The following is a 19,193-nucleotide window of genomic DNA, read 5'->3' on the forward strand; positions in this document are numbered from 1 at the left end:
ACGTCAGTCAAAACTTCGTAATAGGCTCAGCCCTACAGAGCAGATCTCTTGCTAGGTCTCCCGACAACTAATCATACAAATGCGTCTCGCAATCCCACCACGAATCGACATTATAACCGCGGAAAAAAGTCACGGGTTTGATCCCAGAGTGTCATAACATCCTCGTATCATTCCGCTCCGATTCCCGCAAGTATTCCTTCGCCCCAAGCTCTCGGTGCGCTTAGTTTCCGTCATAGATTTGATAGTTGAGGGGAACGTAAGGGTTCTCGAAAGTGACGTGGTTCTGGTAGTACTCATCAACGAGCAGGGTGGTGCTGGCGTTGAGTGGGCGTTCAGGCCAGGCGGGGGTCTCCAACTCCCAGAAGTTGACGTTGTTGAAGGTAGCTCCTCCGTTGCTGGAAAGTCCAGCGCCGAGAGCATCGGCTCTGCTTGGGTAGATCTTGTTGGTCATGGCGAAACGGTTGTTGATGAAGATCTCGACGAGTGCACCATCGACGAAAACGTCAAAGGTGATTTGCTCGGTGGATCCGTCGGCGTACTCAAACGGCTCGAAGTATCCCTTGAACTCTGCTTTGCCGGTGTATGGAAGAAGAGAGGAGTTGGCGCGGTCGAAGAGGACGGTGTTGTCGAATGGGAAGYACTTGATGGTGGAGGACTCCTCGTGGCCTGGGCTGGAACGGATCTCAAGACCGACCCAGTTTCCTTCCACGGCAGGTGGAAGCTTGGTGACAGTGGCTTGCAGGTGGAAGGTAGAGCTGTTGACTGTTGGGAGGTTGGAGTAGCTTTCGACAGTGATGGGCTTGGTGTGGCATGGCTGGATGATTCCCTGAATGCCCTCGACGACATCCTGAAGTGGGCGTTGACCAAGGGTAGTGACTTCGTATACATCAGCGTAGGACTTCTTGGACCAGATGAAGGCACCCTCGGTGATGCCTCCCTTTGGAGGAAGAACGTTCAAGTGCTTCAGAACGAAAAGCTCCTGAGGGATAGTCAGAGTGCTGACGAAACCTTGTGCCCAACCGACTTTGTTTTGGAAGTCCTCCTGAGACCAGCCCCAAACCACGCGACGGTCGTTCTTCGAGTCGTAGAAGGTGTTGAGTGCGTAAGAGTTGCCCCAGTCGAGTACACCAGAGGCCTTGATGTCGAGCCTTGCGGAACCATTGAGACGCTGGGCCATGTCACCCATGACGAAAAGTGAGTACTTGTCGAACGGATGCCACTGGTCAGTAAAGCCCTCGGATCCAAGGCAGACGATCCAGTGCTCAGTAACACCATCACCGCCGTGCTCCTTCTTTTCGACCTCGTTCCAGAATGAAGCGACTTCGAAGTTTCCTCCATAGCTTCCAGTCTTGCGGCGGTCGCCTCCGAAAGTGAAGTCAAATCCGGGCTCAAAGAGAGCAGCCTCGAATTGCCATTGGGTGAGGTCAGTAGCCTTGGCAGACCACATGGGGATTCTTGGTCCAACGCCACGAATTCCGCTGCCCATGACGAGGTAGTAGTGAGGCTCATCCTTCTCCAAAATCTTGTCCAATGCTGGATTAGGCGCAAAGACAGGGTCACGCAGACCTGTGACGTTCCAGTCACCTGGAGAATKCGTTAGTACATGAGATTAGAAGTGAATCAATGTCAGTGAAACGTACCGGGCTGTCCGTTCAACCACGGGTTACCCTCCCACTTCTGCCAAGTCTGGCCTCCATCAGAGCTAGTCGCAATAGCCTGCTGTTCAGTAGCGTGAGGAGTACCAGTGGCCGGTCCAAGAACGTATGGGACCTTCCAGTTGTCCGGAACAATAACATTTCCAGTGTACATCAGAGTAAGGTTACCGTCCTGCTCGCCGTGAAGGTTGACAGGGTAAGCTCCTCCAGAGAAGACACCCAACCAGTCGTATGATGGCACGGAGTAAGGGCTTACGTCGACAGCGACGAAGCTACGGTTCTCCCATCCACCGACATCGACCCAGGAGACCATGTCCTTTGACTTGGCGTGACCCCAAGTCTTGTTACCTCCGTTGATGTGCTGAGGGAATGCCTGGTAGAAAACGTGGTACACATCTTCGGTAGGGTCATACATAGGTCCGCAGGGGTCGTTCATGTGTCCAGCCGGAGCCAGAACGTGGTGCTGAGGACGCCAGCGCAGGTAGAGGGAGTTGTCTGGCATAGTGAGCGGGTCCACATCTACGGGAATGTGCTCGTTCGCTGGGAACTGAGCCACAACGCTGGTCAGAGCGGTACTGACCAGCGCGGTTGCCGCGAGGCGGAACATTTTCGCTGATGGTATTAAGCAAGCTAAAATATATCAAATGAATGTGTGGACCAAAGGCCTAGAAACGAGTGTGGGCTCCAAAGGAGTGGATGTTTTCCGAATGAGTGTGGGGGGGCCTCCCGGTGGACTGGTTCAACTGTCGTTGGAGAAGTGACCTGCCGTCGAGGTACTGAAGCATGTCCGTCTCTTATACATATCTTGTACAGTAGTGCAAAAGCCAGGATTGCTTCGCACCATGGTTGCCAATTCCGGATCGGCCGACTACCGAGTGTGTTCGACATGTAGAGATGCCAGGATAAAGTCCTTTGAAGCGCTAATGCTGCTATCACCTGAAGCTTGTACCGGACTATTGTAAAGCGATCGAATACTGTCGGTCATGGTAATTTCATGTCACGTCATCCAAGACTCGCTAGTTCGGGGCAGCGTGATGTTAGCGGACTGCAAAGCACCGACCCATTGGAGGTTGTTGTAGTCTCACTCCTGGAAAGTACGGAGTATTACCCGAAAGCCTTGACTCCATCGGTATCGACTCTACTTTTGGGCTATGAGTACCGCCGAGATCAGACCGGGTTTGCAAAACAGCGAGTTAGTCTTGGCACTCAAGCATGTTCGGCACGTGCTCGGCATCGCAACATTTGCGCAAATAAACATCGCATTTAGAGTACAAGTGGTGAGCAGGGAACTGTCTCGGAAACTTGCCCCGTGTCTTCAGGCGACGATGAGGCACTCGTCTGAAGGGTGGAATGATGCGTTGAGTGGCAGTTCTTGGAGAGTTATCAGATCGGTATGAAGTCTCCGAAGTCTATGAACGCGTGGCAAAGAAACTCACAGTTGAGATGTGGCGAATTGGTTGCAATCACACTTATCCCCCCGCATGTAAGGGTGTCCCTACACAACCAGGCAGCCCCATGGGGTGGTTGTACCCATGAATTCAATCTTCGGCGGACACCCCTTTTTGATAGCCAATTGAGCACGCTTCCACATGGTTCCGGGATTATTCGTCGATTGAGTGTCTCACTACAGCGCCTGTTCAGCGCTTAAGAAGACAATAGCCTACCCGCGCAGCTTTTGAGCCATCTTTGCTCACGCGCCATTGCCCAGAGATGGAGGTCTGACCGGTCCGAAGATGACTTTGCCATCCAGAACACCAATGCTGCCAATGGGCACTGCCTCTGGTACAGCAGTCGCAGCTTGTTGATGATCAGATAGCGGTTCCATGGTGTCAACGCCGTAATCCTCGGGAAACAGTAGAGACTGTGAGGATGTCAGTCTGTCAAAACGTCAGTACAGGCACTATGGGTCATTACCTTGACTGCTGGCGACATTGTTGAGGAGTTTAAAAGCTCATTATACAGCGTCTTCATGCCAGGCTCCATATCTGGATCTTCCGCAAGCTTCTCAGCCGCGAAAGCTGCAAGACCGCCGTCGGGCTTGGGTCTGTGAGGTTGTACTGTTAGCCAGTATAAATGAGTGGGATGCAGTGTATCATACTTCTTGCTCGCAGCCTCAATATCAGCTTTCCGCAGTTTCCTGCCAGCAATTCTGGGTTCCTCAGTGGACAAGATCTTCCTCAACTCATCTCTGTATTCGCATGGTAGGTCACCACGAATGTTGACGTAGTCAGCGACACCCTTGAGAGCTTTAAGAGGATCCAGCATATGTATGTCTCTGAAGATCGTCGAATGCATGCTGTGCGCATGAATCTGCTGGAATCTGCCAGTCATTGCGTTGCGAATCAGGGCGGGCGGGCGGGTTGCCATGCTTCGAGGCAGGGGTCCTTCGAGACTCTCGCGAACGGCTTCGTACTCGCCGCCAAAGTGAGACCAATAGCGGACTATGAGGGTCGAGAGTTTGTTGCCACTCTCTAGAAGCGTGTCGACGATGGTTTGGAGGTTGGGTTGAAGGTTCCTGACAACGGAGCCGCGATATTTGAGAGCACCATCCGGTTGACAGATGCTTACGAGGATGTGGAGATGCTTGATCTTGGCAAACGTCTCAGGCATGCCAGTCGGCGGTTAGTGCATACGCTGATTGACACGCTGGAATGACTTGCCTKACATGACACGGTCGGTGATGGGGTATGCACGTCGAGCCAATACCGCAKCGCCAGAAGGCTTGGATACGCTCGGCTTGTGGGATCGCAGCGAATATGTTCTTCCCGAAAAGAGTCGTAGTGGCTTCGTCGTAGATCTGCTTGTTGGCCAACAGAATTCCCTTGTTTTGGCCGATAAACAGCATGCCTTTGTTGGCGCCGGAAGAATCGAGGATGAGCAGGTAGTCCTGGTTGAGATAGTCGAGCTCGCGCTCATATTCATACTCGTGTTCGCCTGTGGCGAGGCCAGCTTGGATCTTCTCATACTTGTCTTGGTCTCGAGGGGATCTCTGGACGATGAGGAGCTCATCGTAGATCTTGTCGCGGATCTGGAAGATGTCAGATGTCAGGTTGAGTTAGAGAGCAAAATCATTCTCGCGTACCTCACGTGGAAACTTCTTGAGGAAGGGCGAGTTGCCGGGCGAAATGTAGCCGCTGGGAATGGATTCGCGCTCCATCATCTTGGCTAGAGTCAGCATTCGCTGCTTTTCCGTTGCTACTTGATCTCGCTGCTTGCGTGTCGGCGCCATGTTTGTGAGATGATGGTTTTGACGGGATGCCATGAGAACAGACCGATGTTGAAGTTGCTCCGTTTGATGGAGCTCGATTAAGCTTTGACCCGATTGTTTGGTGCGAGCGTTTAGGTGCATCTCGGCAGGAGCCCGATAGCACAACGTATGGAAGGATCAGGAAAGTGCAGGAACAGTTGGAAGAACGGAGACGGAGAAAGCGACATAAAGTACCTACATAGTGCGATGGTCTCTGCAAATGGATCACAGCGCTTGCCTGTAGAAGTAGATGATTGACTCACAAAGTTCGGAGATCTCAGGAAAACAGCGCCCAGCGCAGGCAACTTTGAACAGCTTCACAGCTGCAAGTACCCTTTCCCAGGCGTCTGCAGCCCGCCGCATAGTGCCCTTCCCGGCCCAGAGAGAAGCTCTCAATTGGGGTCCATTGGCATGTCGCTTCGCTGTGCCAGCTCTTCTTCATATCTGCAAGCGTAGCCCGTGCCAATCCTCCTCCCGATCATACATGATCAATATCCCAAATGCTGCGGTCCTCCACTGGTAGGGCTGCGATCCCGGCGTAGGCAAATCCTATCGACTTCTGGTGAATGGTGGGTTGGTGGAGCATCTGGCAAACGTGCGCTGTCCGGCGGCAGATCAGCAGTATGGTGGAATGCAGTCGAGGATCACGAATGGTTCGATTCCAAAGCATCAGTCTGCTGGGAGCGTCTGGTGATGTTCAAACGTGGAGAGCTGAGATGATGAGGTTTGCGAGAGGAGGAGCTCCTCGGCGAACGTGGGTCCGTGCCCAGCGCTAGCGCACCGCCAATCGAACATCACGCGATCGCCTTCGCAGCATGCCCTCGGACACTCCTACCCATACATGACAGAATCGTGGACATGCCATCTCTCTTTTCATACGAACAGAGCTGTTGCAATTACGACCCTGTTAGATGATCAATTCTTCGCCGTAGCGGCATCAGCACCTGCACCTGACGATCCGGGCGGGAATAGGAAGTACGGCGTCTCCATACGTGGGGCTCAGAGTTCCATCTCCTCAACAAGCTGGCATGTGCTTCCGGTTCAAAGGGACAACATACATGCCACGCGTATCGAGCTCTATGCATGATAAATCCTGGACTTGGCCAGACTTGGACAACAAGTACTCGTGAGTTCCACACTTTCCAATTGAATTGACATCGCGAACGACAAGGCAGTCCCATCATGACCACCCACACAACCCATGCCACACACGTTGGATCCGAAATGCGAGATATCCTCAAGATCTAATGCTTTGGCTACCAAATTACATCATCATGCTACTGCGCGCTTTGGCCTCTTTGTGCTTCATACTTCATCCTTCTCAAGTATGCTGCACCACCCCCTGGACTCTACGATCTCTGGGAAATCAGAGGTGCAGCTAAGCACAATTATTTCCTGCTCAGTTCAAAGTTCGCCCACTCTGGTGCTGATCCTGACCACCGTCTGCCGGCTCAACTCGCTTCGCCATTTCACCTTCTTCATCCTTCGTGTATGCCATCGGTCTCTCTTCTTCGGCTCTCTTGGGGGCCTCGTTCTCAATCCCCTCTGATAGAGGCTTCGCTTTCGCCAAACCGCCCTTATTGACGAGAGGTTCGAGCTCTCACCCACCAAAGCATACGTGTGGATGAGCTGCAAGGATCTGCCCTGTAGCCTCTCATAACCGACGACCTTTCATCGGCCCTCCGATAGCGTTGTCGCTCACAGTTCAGATCTCGGGACGCCAAACAAGATCAACGGCTCCCAAGCCACAGACACGGAGCTGGCAGGTCAAACTTGATTCCAAGGACTCCAGCTTACTTCGTGACTCTAGCTCAGCAGTTGTAACACGCTGCCGTCTCTGATAAAGCCTGACTGAGGCGACGGGTGAAGCTTTGTAATAGTCAGATCCTGCTGGGGCCAGCCRCAGTAGATAGTCACGCAGGCAACTTCCGGCTCCAGGAGCTGGGCGCGACGGAGGGCCTTCGAGTCGTCGATGATGGTTCCATTCATGACATCCAATATGGAGAGACCTTGGAGCAAGATATGCCTGACCAGCTCAGCTGTGTTCAGCACGCGATGGGCAACCGCCATGTTGAATTTGGTGGAGGTGATCGTCCCTTGAAGCCGGAAATGCTAATGATGTGAATGTCGGATCAGACAATGTTTGTTGACGATCCACCCAGGCCGGTATGAACAACTCTCGAGGACTTCGCCGGACCGGGCCGAGTCAGACAGTCTTCTTGGATCAGCCATAGTAGAAAGTATCGTGGAAAACCTCGGGCTCCGGCTTCGAGAAACATGACTCGACGCAGTGACTTTGAGTTGTGTATGACCGCCTTGAAAAACTGACAGACGCGCTGGCATATAATGACTTCGTATATGGAGAGATCCTGGAGGAGAATCTGCTCAAGTAGCTCCGGAGTGTTGAGAACACGATCTGCGGCCGACATGATGAGCTTCGCGGAGGCGATTCTGTATCGCGGCCGAGTACTAATGCAAAAGACAATACGTGGTGCAGTAGACTGGCGCCAGGAGAGATATATATACACCTCGAACAGCGTCACGCGGCTCCGAACGTCAGCCACAATAAGCCGCTAGAGTCGCTTCGGAGATCACGAGATCGATCTAGTTAGCGATGCACCGACTGCCACAAGAGAGATCTCAAAGACTATACAAGAGCGGGCCGTAAGTTTTTGAATGTGTGGATTCGGAACCCCGTAGTTCTTGACCGAAGTAGGAAACATACACACCCTGGCCCGCGTCATCAACCGGATGCGGCCAGCCCCACTTGAGTGAATGGAGGGCCACGCTTACACTGGTCGAACCCAAACGCAATGTTGGCAGTATTATCCCTCGCCCAATGATAAAGTTCGATCATTCAGCAAGAGATCTGAATACGACTTCTGGTGTTTTCCGAACCGATCTGAACATGTGGATCTGGCCGAAGCGGCCGAGCATGCGATAGCGCTGATAAGCGACCTCCGGGACACGACTTATGCCCTCCGGCACCTCTTGAATCGCATCTGCACACTCCCTCCAGCTAGCGGAATACTTCACTGCAGAGATAACATGGCCAACACAGCAACATCGGAAGCACGGAACTATCTCACAGATCGCCTGAGCCAGAGCRAGCATTCGGCTCCCTACAAACCCTTTAGGATTCCTGTTATCGATATCGCACCTTCATATTCTAGCTCAACAAAAGACCGGGCGGCAGTCGCAAAGGAAATTCACCACGCCTGCACAACTAGTGGTTTCTTTTACATCAAGCACCATTCTGTCGACGCTCAAATCTGCTCCGACATCATCGCACAATCCAAACGCTTTTTCAAAGACCTTTCCCTTCCCACGAAAGATACCATCCACATCAAGAATTCTCCATATGGCTATGGTTGGGAGCCTGCCTCGGCAACTAGTATCCACGACACTCCCGAGCAGAAAGAAGCTTTCAACTGGGGCTACGAAGCGGACCTAGACCAGGAAGCTCAGCCAGGAAGCAAACATGTTCAACTCGATGGATCCTTGACCGAGTCAGTAAATCAATGGCCAAAGGAACAAGATCTACCAGGTTTCAGAGACGCCGTCAAAGCCTACTACGTGCGAACCCTACAACTCGCTCGCCATCTCTGTAGACTCTTCGCTCTTTCATTGCACCTGCCGGAAAAGCACTTCGATTCCATGGTTACGGATCCTTCTGCTAGCGGGAGATTGATGTATTACCCGGCGAAATCAAGGGAGGAGACTTCAGAAAAGATTGGGTTGGGAGCACATAGTGATTATCAGTGTTTCACGATTTTGCTCTGTGATGGAAGGCCCGGACTGGAAGTTCTGTCGAGTGAAGACGAGTGGGTGGGAGTTGAAGATGTAGAGGGCGCACTGCTTGTGAATATCGGAGATATGATGATGAGGTGGACGAATGGGCTGTATAGGAGTACGGTGCATCGAGTTGTAAACTGTGGAAACGAAGAGAGGTTTAGTGTTCCGTTCTTTTTCGGTGTCAACAACGATCAAGTCGTCGAGGTAAGTCTTTTCCCGGTGTTCCCTTTCGATGTGGGTATGCTGACATGGTCTGTATGCTAGACTCTGCCAAGTTGTGTAAGTGAAGACAATCTTTCAAGATATGGCCCGATCAAAGCTGGAGAGTATATTCTGCAACGGCTAGATGCTACGCGGCGATAATGTAGCTTTGCTCAATCTGCGTACAAGAAATCATATCTCCACTCTGACTCCGGGACGTCGCGATACTTGATGCTTGTCGGGTGTTTCTTCCTTGCCGGCAGAACTCGTTTGATGTAAAGGTCTCCAACATTAGTCGGTGGTGGACGAGTCTCGCCCTCTTCGACACAGCTTTCCAGAACTTCTACCATGGCTTCYGGGTTTTGACTCAGAAAGAACGGGATCGAGTACCTTCTTTGCCCGGTTTTGTTCCGTACCCGATGTACGGTGGCAGGRAATCTCCCATTCGTCTGTCTCTCAAGATACTGTTCCGGGTCAGTTGTTTCAAATCGCTTGAGGGGAAGATAGAAGAAATGCCACTTACTTGTCCAACATTAACGACAAATGTTCCTGGTTTTGGGGGAGCTTCCACCCAGACTCCATCCTGATTCAACACCTCCAAACCACCTACTTCGTCTTGTAAGACCAGAGTAATCCAGCTAAAGTCCGCGTGCGCGCCAAGTCCGTTCGCATGTTCTTCGCTATCCGCAGGCATTGGAGGGTAGTGTAGAGCTCGCAGGCCCCAGATCGGGAATGAAAAGTCCGAGTCGAATGCCGTTTCGGGCAAGTCGAAGGCGAGGGCGAAAAGACGCACAAGAGACATTGCAAGGGGATAGATTGCTGCGTAGTATGCATACATTCCCTTTCGAAACTCTGGAGCCTTGGAGGGCCATACATTTTGAGGCTTCTTGAGGTGTGGCGGTGGTGCCTGACCTGTTTTGGTTTCATATGACTGCTCGGGCTCAAGAGGACAGTCTCCGATTGTGTATGCTTCTTTAATGTCTGCTTTTGTGTGAGTTGGAGTTTGATTGGGATGAGATGAGGAGAAGGGTAAGACGTACCGCCTTTTGTGCGGGGATCCAGCTGAGTCTCCAACATTGGTTCATACCCTCTGATAGCGGCATTTTTGTGCGCATGGGCGTCCATCTTGGTTTCCAATGGTAGATCGAAGAACTTTTTCATTGTCTCGAAGACGTTCTCTTGTTGCTCCATTGGGACTCCATGGTTACTTGCGTAGAAGAAGCCGGTTTCCGCACAAGCTTTGTAAATTTCCCCAGCAAGCGCTTTACGGATTGCAAGGTCCGGCGAGTTGATCGAAGAGATGTCTATGGTTGGTATGGATGTGAAGCTAGTGGAGTTACCACCACTTGCTTTGACCTTTCGGTAGCTGGGACCCGAGCCGGAGTGGAAGTATACGACTTTCGCGTCTTCCTCCACTTGGGTAGATGCTTCGTTTCCCAAGGTAGACATGTTCAGTATTTTCTTGCTGTCGACTGGTTTCGGTCGCAGGGTCTTGTCGTAGTGCGTCTTCACAGCGTCCCGATGCACCAGAGCGGGATGCGCGGCCTGACAAACTACGGCTCAGCAATGTCTTCGGCCAATCTAGCCGAGCGCAAAGGGCAGAGGGCGGCGCTCCACATTTGTTCGACGTCGCTCCCATGGGCAAAGGTGCTGTATATGCGCGGGCAAGACTTGCCCTATCGCCAAGATAATACAACGGCTGCTTTATCGCCCTTAGCACCAATGATCATGATTGGGCTAGTTGGCGAGTGTTGCAATGCATCCAAACAACATCCAAAGAAGATGCATCGGGCTCGCACTTTGAAGAATAGGTACTCCTTCCCTCATCGAAAAGATGAAGTTCATTCGTGAGGCGTTCAGCTCCACTTACGGCGATGAAAAGCCCAAATTCTTCTGGTGGTATCCTCAAGGTACTTCGAAGCAAGAAAAGAAGCTCTTAACGAAGATAGACTTCTTCATTCTATCGTATTGCTGTCTGGGATACTTTGCGAAATGGCTCGATCGTACGTTCTTGTCCTGACGTCCTTTGTCATTGCTAACCGCTTGTAGAGGCAAATCTGAGCAATGCCTATGTATCCGGAATGAAGGAAGATTTGCTGATGTACGGTAACGAGTTCAATCTTGCCACAACACTCTTTCTCATTGGCTCGATAATTGGTGGGATCCCAAGTAACTTCCTCATCACCTATGTCCCGCCGCGGTACATCCTACCTGGGTGTGAATTGCTTTGGGGCATCATTACCCTCTTCACGTATAAGGTGACCTCCGCGCAACAGCTCTATCCACTACGGTTCTTCCTTGGCTTGCTGGAAGGAACTTCGTTTGTTGGAATCCAATACGTACTCGGTTCCTGGTACAAACGCACCGAGCTTGGTAAACGGACAGCCATATTCGCATGCTCCGCCTACGTGGGAACAGCATTTGGAGGATACATCTTCAGCGGCGTGTACGCAGCCAGAGTTGGCAAGGGCGGTATGGCTGCCTGGCGTTGGGCGTTCATCGTCGATGGCATCATCACGGTGGTAATCGCCATCTACGGATTGATCTTTTTCCCCGATACACCGGATAAGACCACAGCTTTCTACCTGTCCACCGCCGAGCGTGAGAGATGTGTGGAGCGTCTGGTTGAGGATGATCGCGAGCCGACTGGGAGTTGGTCCTGGAACGTCTGTGGTAAGATCCTCGGGTCCTGGCAATTCTACATCTTGACAGTCCTCTGGATGTTCTGGCAAACCACCGTTGGCAAAGTCGGGAACACGGTCTTCCAGCTCTACCTGAAGAACGAGAAACAACACGCATGGTCAGTGTACCAGATCAACAGTATACCTACCGCGATCAATGGCTTCAACATTGTCATGGTGATGCTCGTTAACATCTACGCCGATGCAACGGGACGCCGGATGCTTGCGGCAGTCTTCAGCCTGGGAGTCCTACTATTTGGCACGATTTGTCTTGTCGCGTGGGACATTCCCCTCGGACTCCGAGTGCTAGCGTACTTGTTTGCCAGCTGTGATGGACCGCTTTCGCCGCTATACATGGCATGGGCCAATATCCTCTGTGGGAGCGACAAGCAAGTTCGTGCCATGACCATCGCGATGATGAATGCGTTTGGAAACGCTACGACGACCATCATTCAACAGTTCGCGTACCCTGTGTCGTCTGCACCGGAATTCCGGGTCGGTTTCAGGACCAGTCTCGGATTGATATGTGGGATGTTCGTGTGGATCTTCGTGGTGCGATTCTTCGAGCTGCGGGCGGAGAGCAGAAAGACCAAGGGTGGAGTAGTAGAGGGCAGGATGTCGCCTGCTGGGTTAGAGGAGTCGAAGGGCCCCGTTGTGTCGGTCGATAAGCTGACTTCCGAGGGGCGAGRGGATTGAACGTCTCCGAATCTTCAGACGACAGATAAATTCGCAACCRGCTAGGCATTGCCATAACGTTGATACGCTCCATAGAGAATCTGGACCAGCCTTGAATGGTATAGCCCTTGGTTTTATGTCGTCATTGTCGTGAGAGGATGGCGCCTCTGGTTGTGGCCGGATGGCGGCGCATTGATGAATCACACAGCTTCGCTCGGTCTCCCAGCTTGATTCGTGCTACTCACTCGACATGTAGGAATCGGTGCTACGCAGAGGCGTTGAGCTTGTTGGCGTGACATGAGACGTACCACAGGTACCGCGATTGGTGATAGGTTCGTTCCTTTGTTTCCCCTCTGGCGTCTCAGCTTGTCCTTGCCCGCCTCTGCACGTATTCCTCGCTTCTGGGCAAACTCCATGTCAAGGGGCGGGTGAAGAAGAGAACGAAGAGGTCGATGTAGATTTGTGGCTGAGGATTACCTTACCTAATCTCCTAGGGGTCATCGCGGGATCATCCGCGTCCTCGCACGTCACCCGCGCGTGGCAGGGCAGCAGCGACTTTATGGCCCAAACTTGACAACGCCTCGCACATCGTCACCACCGTGACATCCAACCCATCACGTCCATTTTCCCACCCGTGCCACGACAGTTGGAGCAGAAGGCGGACGGGCCATCATTCAGCCGCGAGACGATGCAATCCACACCTCGCCATCCTTCATAAACGAGCATCACAATGGTCAAGCCAGACGTGAAGCATAACTATTACGCTGATCTCGACCTGCCCACGAATGCCAGCATTGAAGATGTGAGAAAAGCTTATCGGAAGCTCGCGCTGCAATTCCATCCAGACCGCAATGCAGGCAAAGAGGCCGAGTGTGTGCCTCGATTTCAAGCCATTCAGGCGGCCAACGAAGTGCTGTGTGATCCCACGACCAAGGCCCGATACGATGCGGACCGCCGCAAGGTTGGCCTCTACCCGTCTACGACATACAAGCCGAATGTGCCGTCTCCTGGCAACCCATACGCCGCTTCATCAGCATTCCCACCACCTCCACGCCGCACTCAGCCGGGCCAGAGCACATATCAACGCTCCGGTGCTGATCGCTTCACCCACTTCCCGCGCGCAGCCAACACGGCGCCTCGGAAAGATCCGGCAAGCGAGCGGACGGAGCAGTTCCGGGCATGGCAAAGCATGAACACGGGCACACAGCGACCTGCTCCACCTCCACCTCCACGTCCAGCGGCGTCTCCCAAACCGCCGCCAACGCCAAATGGCAGACCGAACGCTCCACGACAAGACACCAAACTGCCGTCTGAAGAGCAGATAAGAGCTGGTATGAGGCATGGCAAGGCGCCCACAGCAGATACCGAGACGCTCAATGCCCGTCAAACGGCGTGGCAGGAATACGGCAAGAGTGGCACCAATCGTAGCAAGAGCCAGCGTCCCGCTCCGACTACTCCGAAGAGGACGGGCGGATTCGATCCAAATGCACCGGGTTCGGACGAGAGAGCGGCGCCTCAGTCGAGCCACTACCGACGAGGCAACCGATCTGACGACTTCCTGTACCCACCACCACCSCCAGGTCCCCCTCCTGCATCAAGTCCCCGATCGCCAGTTTCTCCCCAGCCTACAAGACCTTTTGCAGATCCACTTCGATCTTTCAGACAGCGTGAGGATGCACCATATATGGAAGGCAACCGCACCAGCACCCCGTATTCCTCGCTCAGTGGCGAGAAGACACAGTTCTCTAGCGAAGGCCTACGAAGATCCGCCAGCACTCGCGATACCACCGCGCTCCATCCAGAGGGCCCAGAGAGCCCACAAAGCTCCACACGTGCCAGAAGCACGAGTCCGCTCGGACGGCAGCAAAAGCAGACTAATGGAAAGCAGACCCGCACCCCAAGACCGCCATCTTTCATGCCTGGCATGGAGAGCTCTTCCAGTAATCCGTCGTCGGATGCTGAACCTGCGCCTCGAGAGCGTAAGATTGCTCAGCCGAAGCCACGCAGGGACCGCTTTCCCAACCACGAACCTTCATCGCCACAACCCGGACCTACCTCTAACGCTCAGCCAACCCATGATGTTCAATCGGAACCCGAACAGCCCGACATGCAGCAACGGAAGAGCAGCACCAACATGTACGCAACCCCCCCTGTTTCACATTCTTTGCCTTTCTCGTCTTCCTTCAGCCGCAGGAAATGGTTTGGAGAAAACTTTGGCTACGGCAAGAAAGTTGTGCCCAGTTGGGCTATGCCAAGTTCTATTCTTCCAACATCTTACAGGCGCACACCTCGGCGACCGATACCCGAAGTCACTTGCGCTACGGATGATCTTCTGCAAGAAGCTGAGCAGGATACGTCTTGGCGCGAGTCTTCAACAGACCTGCGACGGGCGTATCTGCACTTCCGCACGCAATCGATGGTCGTTCGCGGTATTGATATGAAAGACGTCAAAATCGCAGACATGTTGCAACTCATTCATATGGTGCAAGGTGGAGCGACGACGCAAGACGAATTTTACGACACTTTGCTTACTGAAATTCTTGCGCGCTTTCCCTCCGTTGGAGGTGAGAAGGTACAACAACCACCTGCTGATCATCACTCTTCTGCCGACAGATTCAACATTCCCATCAATCACGACACCTTTACGTCAACGGGCATCAAAAGTCGGAGCGAGGAGAACATCAACACCAATTTCTCTCCTGAAGGCTGGAGTGGTAAGTTTGCGGGCTCGACAGACTACTTTGCTCAGGAAACACCTGGACGGAAACGATCGCCTACTCGACGGGCTGGCTCACGGCGTGGTCTGTACACCCCAGACTCGGGCAGTGCAAGTGAGAGCATGCCACCGCCACCTCCACCAGATTCCACACGACCGAGACCGCAACCTCCGCTCGACTCGACAACCCCGGTGCCACTCAACGGTAAGTTTAGTGAGGAGGAGTGGAAGAGTACATTCAAGGACGCGTMATGGACATGGCCGCCGCCCCCTTCAACGGCCCCTCCTACTGATCCCAAGCCTGGTCTACGATCGAAGGTAGGCAGCCGAAAGGCTAGCAAGCTGTCTTCAAAGTCTTCACATCCCAGTAGTGCCAGTAATCCGAGCAGCCATGCTGCTTCCGGTACCCGAGACAGTCCAGTCGTGCTCGACGGTGATGATGTCGCGCCTGAGCCAGAGCCCGATGCCATGGACATTGACACGCCCCCACCCACCCGACCTGTGTCTGATGACTCCACGACCACGCAGCCCATTTCAGGCGCAAAAGGAGCTCGTGTGTACTCCGTACCGATCTCGGAATGGCGGCAACAACAGGCAGAAGCGAATCGCGAGAACCCTACAGCAAAACGGCAAGCACGCACGACACCAGTCGAGCCTCAGCTTACAACCAACCTCGATGACCTTGCAAATGTCGAGCCTATCGCCCGTAGTGCGGACGGCGGGCTGCGAAATCTTGCTGATTTGAGCTCTACTCTCCCCTTCACTTCACAACCGTCGAACAGCGCGACGAGTGGGAAGGATAGTCAGCTTCTGCAGATTCCTCCATTGCCGAAAGTCCCCATGGCACCGAACAAATGGACAAAGAGCAGCTGGCACGAATACGCACAGCGTTTCGCAGCGTATCTCCAACATCATCATCAGTTTACGCGCACTGTTCTGGCGCACTTTGAAGCTCGGGAGAGGTTATCCGAGGAGCGTATGCGGGATGCATCATGGTTGGAGGCTTCAGGTGATGTCTTTGAGAGCTATGCGAGAGATTTGAGGCAGGATGAGAAAGTCAGGGAGGTCTGGAACCTGGCAGAGGAGAGACACGGCGAGGCTGTCAAGGGTTTTGAAGGCAGCAGAGAGCAGATTCGTCGCATTGTCAACGGAGGCGGACTGGCGGACTAAACACCAGTAGCAATGTGCTGTGCGCACACCAGACCTTTGCATGGGTTACTGGAAATGTGAGCAAAGGTGTTATACACGGACTGATTATACATTGACTGATGTGCTACTACCTGCTGGGAATTCGGGGGCCTTGGTGGCCTCTCTCGTTGCAGGGCGTCCGGCGTTGGGAAGAAACTTCTTTTAGTCGGTGTTCATGAGATACCCTTGGAATGGAAGAATAGAGTCTATCACGATTTGTCTGCATCTTCTGCCTTGCATTGAGAACCAAACGCGCCWCGGAAATCTTGACAGGACTTCGGAAGATTGAGCTATTAATGTCGTTGACACTTCAACCCCTACCACACTACTTCAAACTATCGCAAGGAATGTCTGATATCAACGCCGCGGGATTGACGTATACATCATGATACCAGTAAACTTGCGCCTCGGGCTTCAGGGAGAGGTTCGGTGGTGCCTCGATCCTTTGGTCGGTTTTGAAAACGGTGTATTGAGTTTTGTAGCTGATGAATCCCGTCAGTGAATTCATATTCAAAAGGGCAGCGGTGAGAGGGGATGAGGGCGAATGACATACTAGAGTTGCGAACAATTGGAGATGGGAGCTGGATACGTCTGCTCTATCCTTCCGTGGGACTCGTACACTGTGGCTGTGTAATTGTTGTCTGCGATGAATGTTGTATTGGGGAAATGCTAAATGGAGCCGTTAGTTTTTTTCTTGTGGGTAGGCAGGGATTGATTTTACATACGACCAGAACTCTTCCATTCACGAGGAAACTCTCTTTACATTTTTGTATGGCGGCTGCTCCGGCACAGTGGATTGTTAGGGTCGTTTGCATTCCATCTGGGGGAAAGTAATCCGTGTAGCCGGTTGTGACTTTTGGGTCTTCGGCCGCGTCTACGAGGCTATTGCACAGTTTGCTTTTAGTCTGGAATTGCTGGGAAGGATGACTGATGGAAGACGAACGCTTGGAGAAATGGACGGAACTCGGGTTGTACGCCGGGTTGAGGATCATACTGAGCGAGGTTGGCACAGGAGCCTAGAGTCGCTGCTACTAGGAGCAAGGTTGGTAGGGTGGGGCTGAAGGGCATCTTCGCGTGGGAGTAGAGGTGAGAGATCGAAAGGTCTACAAGTTGCTTGTAGACAAAGCTGCAATCTGTATTCAGATGATGACGGAGTGAGATGCAGTGATATTTGTCTCCAAATGGAGAAGGTCTAGATCTCGGTAATTGCTTGAGTTGTCAGCACCGATGTTCTACCTTGTAAGTACCCCTGATAGTCATTCTTAAACTCCCCGGTAGACACGAAGTTACGGCCGCGTATACAGCACTTAAGTAGGCTTGAAGCAGCTAACATACTATTTCGAATCTCACTGTGAGAACATGTGATAGATGTATCCTTTGTCGAGCAATATTGACCTTCACGTGGTTTCAAATTTCAGGGGTTGCCAGCAGGTCCGGTTCGCGGTCTACTGCCGGGTCAACATTTACTCTTACCTCGGTGTTCCTGATCAAAGCYAAGCATTGCTAATTCAAGCTTCCATTTGTGTTCTCATGCTCGGCAGGTATGCGGCTCAGTTAAGATCGTTCATACTGTGTGTCGGAAATTTAGGGTTAGGGTTTGGGTAGCACAAGATCCTCTGATGAAGCTCACATCTGAACGGCTCAACGTGTGCTAGGGCGATCACATAGCTGGAGAGTATTTCATGTGTAGATAAAGACAAGTTGACATGTGTAAGTTACTTTGTAACGCCGCTCGTGAATTTAGGATAACCACATGTTCAAAGCCAACCGGCACGTTTGGAGACTTCCAGTCGATTTTTTAACCAGGAGCACCGACACCGACGTAACTTTGTTCCATTCTTCAATGTTGATGTCACGAGTACAATGACCAGCACATAAGTTCCACAATCTTCCCCCTTTCAATTCATCCAGCAGCAAACACTGGGTGGTAACAACAACAGACAAGAAACGCTTATCGGCTTCTGCTTCAACACCATTACGGTCTCTCTTCCAAGATTCATTCCCATCGACGACACCTGTTTCACCCTAAGAACTGAGATAGCTTCCATTTACGCTATCAATACACAAGCACCATCGCAAGAAAGGGACGATGTCTTCAATTGACCCAAACGATACAAGCAGTCACCCGTCTGCATCCAATCCGGCCGCCGACAGTGTCATCAACTTTCTTCGACCGATGTTCCCAGATCCCAGGAATATCGTCAGAAGCATAGCAGCTAACAGTGCCCTACTCTCCGGACACCGTGTGCTCAGCCTATTCTGCAACAAGACTCCTGTATCGGCTGACGATCCTCTCATCTTCTACGTGCCCGATAGCGAAGAATGCATCTCAGCATTGCTCATGCATGGCCCTTGAAGACGAAGGGGTTGTTTTCGATGATATCTACAAGCCATTCCGCGAATTGCTCGCGGCTTCTCCATCTGAACCCACAACGTTGAGCGTCATGTTCCATGACATGAATTGCTGCTATATGGGTGGAAACAACAGTCGCATTCGCCAGGAGGGAGGCATTCCCGACTCGATCAAAGGCGGTGATGCCATCACAAATTTGTTCATGCAGGCCGCCAAGATAATGAACAAGCGCATGTGGCTGGAGTACAACAAAGCGGTAGACACAGATAAGCCCATCGTCATAGATGTTGGCAACTCGAAACTTGTCGTGCACTTTGATCGTCCAGATCCGCAGACCACCACCACGCTACACCCTCTCATTGTCGAAAATGACGAGAATTGTGTCGTTCATGGCCGTCCGTACTTCTCACAATGGCTCATCATTCAACATTCAGGTCATCAGTCGCTTCGATTGGGTGCCAATAGAGCACATATTGAGTCTGGAGTACACACATTTGCAATGTTTCATCTCTGCGTACGGAGCTGCTCATTTCTACCATAAGGTGACCTCGAAGTACATGACTTATGTATTTGGAGACGACACAACCCACGTCCAAGCTCCAGCTTGATACCTGCTGCTCCCCCGCTCGCCAGATCCACTGAAGGTGGAGGTTCGCGGTTTGAATCCCCATAAGTTCCCCGA

At 52.4% G+C, this 19,193-nt stretch overlaps 7 protein-coding genes; 2 read left to right on the forward strand and 5 right to left on the reverse strand.

Moving 5' to 3' along the window:
- Positions 1–220: 220 nt before the first annotated feature.
- On the reverse strand, positions 221–2,262 carry RCC_01992 (uncharacterized protein; the record flags this gene model as incomplete). XM_023767276.1 has 2 exons in its annotated part: positions 221–1,584; positions 1,641–2,262. The coding sequence occupies 2 exons, from the start codon at positions 2,260–2,262 to the stop codon at positions 221–223; spliced, it is 1,986 nt and encodes a 661-aa protein (XP_023623044.1).
- A 1,083-nt stretch (positions 2,263–3,345) lies between these two features.
- On the reverse strand, positions 3,346–4,265 carry RCC_01993 (uncharacterized protein; the record flags this gene model as incomplete). XM_023767277.1 has 3 exons in its annotated part: positions 3,346–3,516; positions 3,570–3,699; positions 3,754–4,265. 3 exons carry the CDS (start codon positions 4,263–4,265, stop codon positions 3,346–3,348), a joined length of 813 nt encoding a protein of 270 aa, XP_023623045.1.
- A 2,443-nt stretch (positions 4,266–6,708) lies between these two features.
- RCC_01994 (uncharacterized protein) lies at positions 6,709–6,972 on the reverse strand (the record flags this gene model as incomplete). Its single annotated transcript, XM_023767278.1, has 1 exon — positions 6,709–6,972. One exon carries the CDS (start codon positions 6,970–6,972, stop codon positions 6,709–6,711), a length of 264 nt encoding a protein of 87 aa, XP_023623046.1.
- Positions 6,973–9,071: 2,099 nt separating this feature from the next.
- Positions 9,072–10,347, reverse strand: RCC_01995 (related to isopenicillin N synthase and related dioxygenases; the record flags this gene model as incomplete). XM_023767279.1 has 3 exons in its annotated part: positions 9,072–9,362; positions 9,422–9,879; positions 9,939–10,347. 3 exons carry the CDS (start codon positions 10,345–10,347, stop codon positions 9,072–9,074), a joined length of 1,158 nt encoding a protein of 385 aa, XP_023623047.1.
- A 632-nt stretch (positions 10,348–10,979) lies between these two features.
- Positions 10,980–12,275, forward strand: RCC_01996 (related to permease of the major facilitator superfamily; the record flags this gene model as incomplete). The annotated part of the gene is made up of 1 exon (XM_023767280.1): positions 10,980–12,275. One exon carries the CDS (start codon positions 10,980–10,982, stop codon positions 12,273–12,275), a length of 1,296 nt encoding a protein of 431 aa, XP_023623048.1.
- A 709-nt stretch (positions 12,276–12,984) lies between these two features.
- On the forward strand, positions 12,985–16,140 carry RCC_01997 (uncharacterized protein; the record flags this gene model as incomplete). XM_023767281.1 has 2 exons in its annotated part: positions 12,985–14,390; positions 14,868–16,140. 2 exons carry the CDS (start codon positions 12,985–12,987, stop codon positions 16,138–16,140), a joined length of 2,679 nt encoding a protein of 892 aa, XP_023623049.1.
- Positions 16,141–16,483: 343 nt separating this feature from the next.
- On the reverse strand, positions 16,484–17,226 carry RCC_01998 (uncharacterized protein; the record flags this gene model as incomplete). XM_023767282.1 has 4 exons in its annotated part: positions 16,484–16,640; positions 16,712–16,827; positions 16,884–17,040; positions 17,102–17,226. The coding sequence occupies 4 exons, from the start codon at positions 17,224–17,226 to the stop codon at positions 16,484–16,486; spliced, it is 555 nt and encodes a 184-aa protein (XP_023623050.1).
- Between the last annotated feature and the right edge of the window lie 1,967 nt (positions 17,227–19,193).

Source organism: Ramularia collo-cygni (genome assembly GCF_900074925.1).
Source record: "Ramularia collo-cygni strain URUG2 genome assembly, contig: RCC_scaffold02, whole genome shotgun sequence".
Lineage (NCBI taxonomy): Eukaryota > Fungi > Ascomycota > Dothideomycetes > Mycosphaerellales > Mycosphaerellaceae > Ramularia > Ramularia collo-cygni.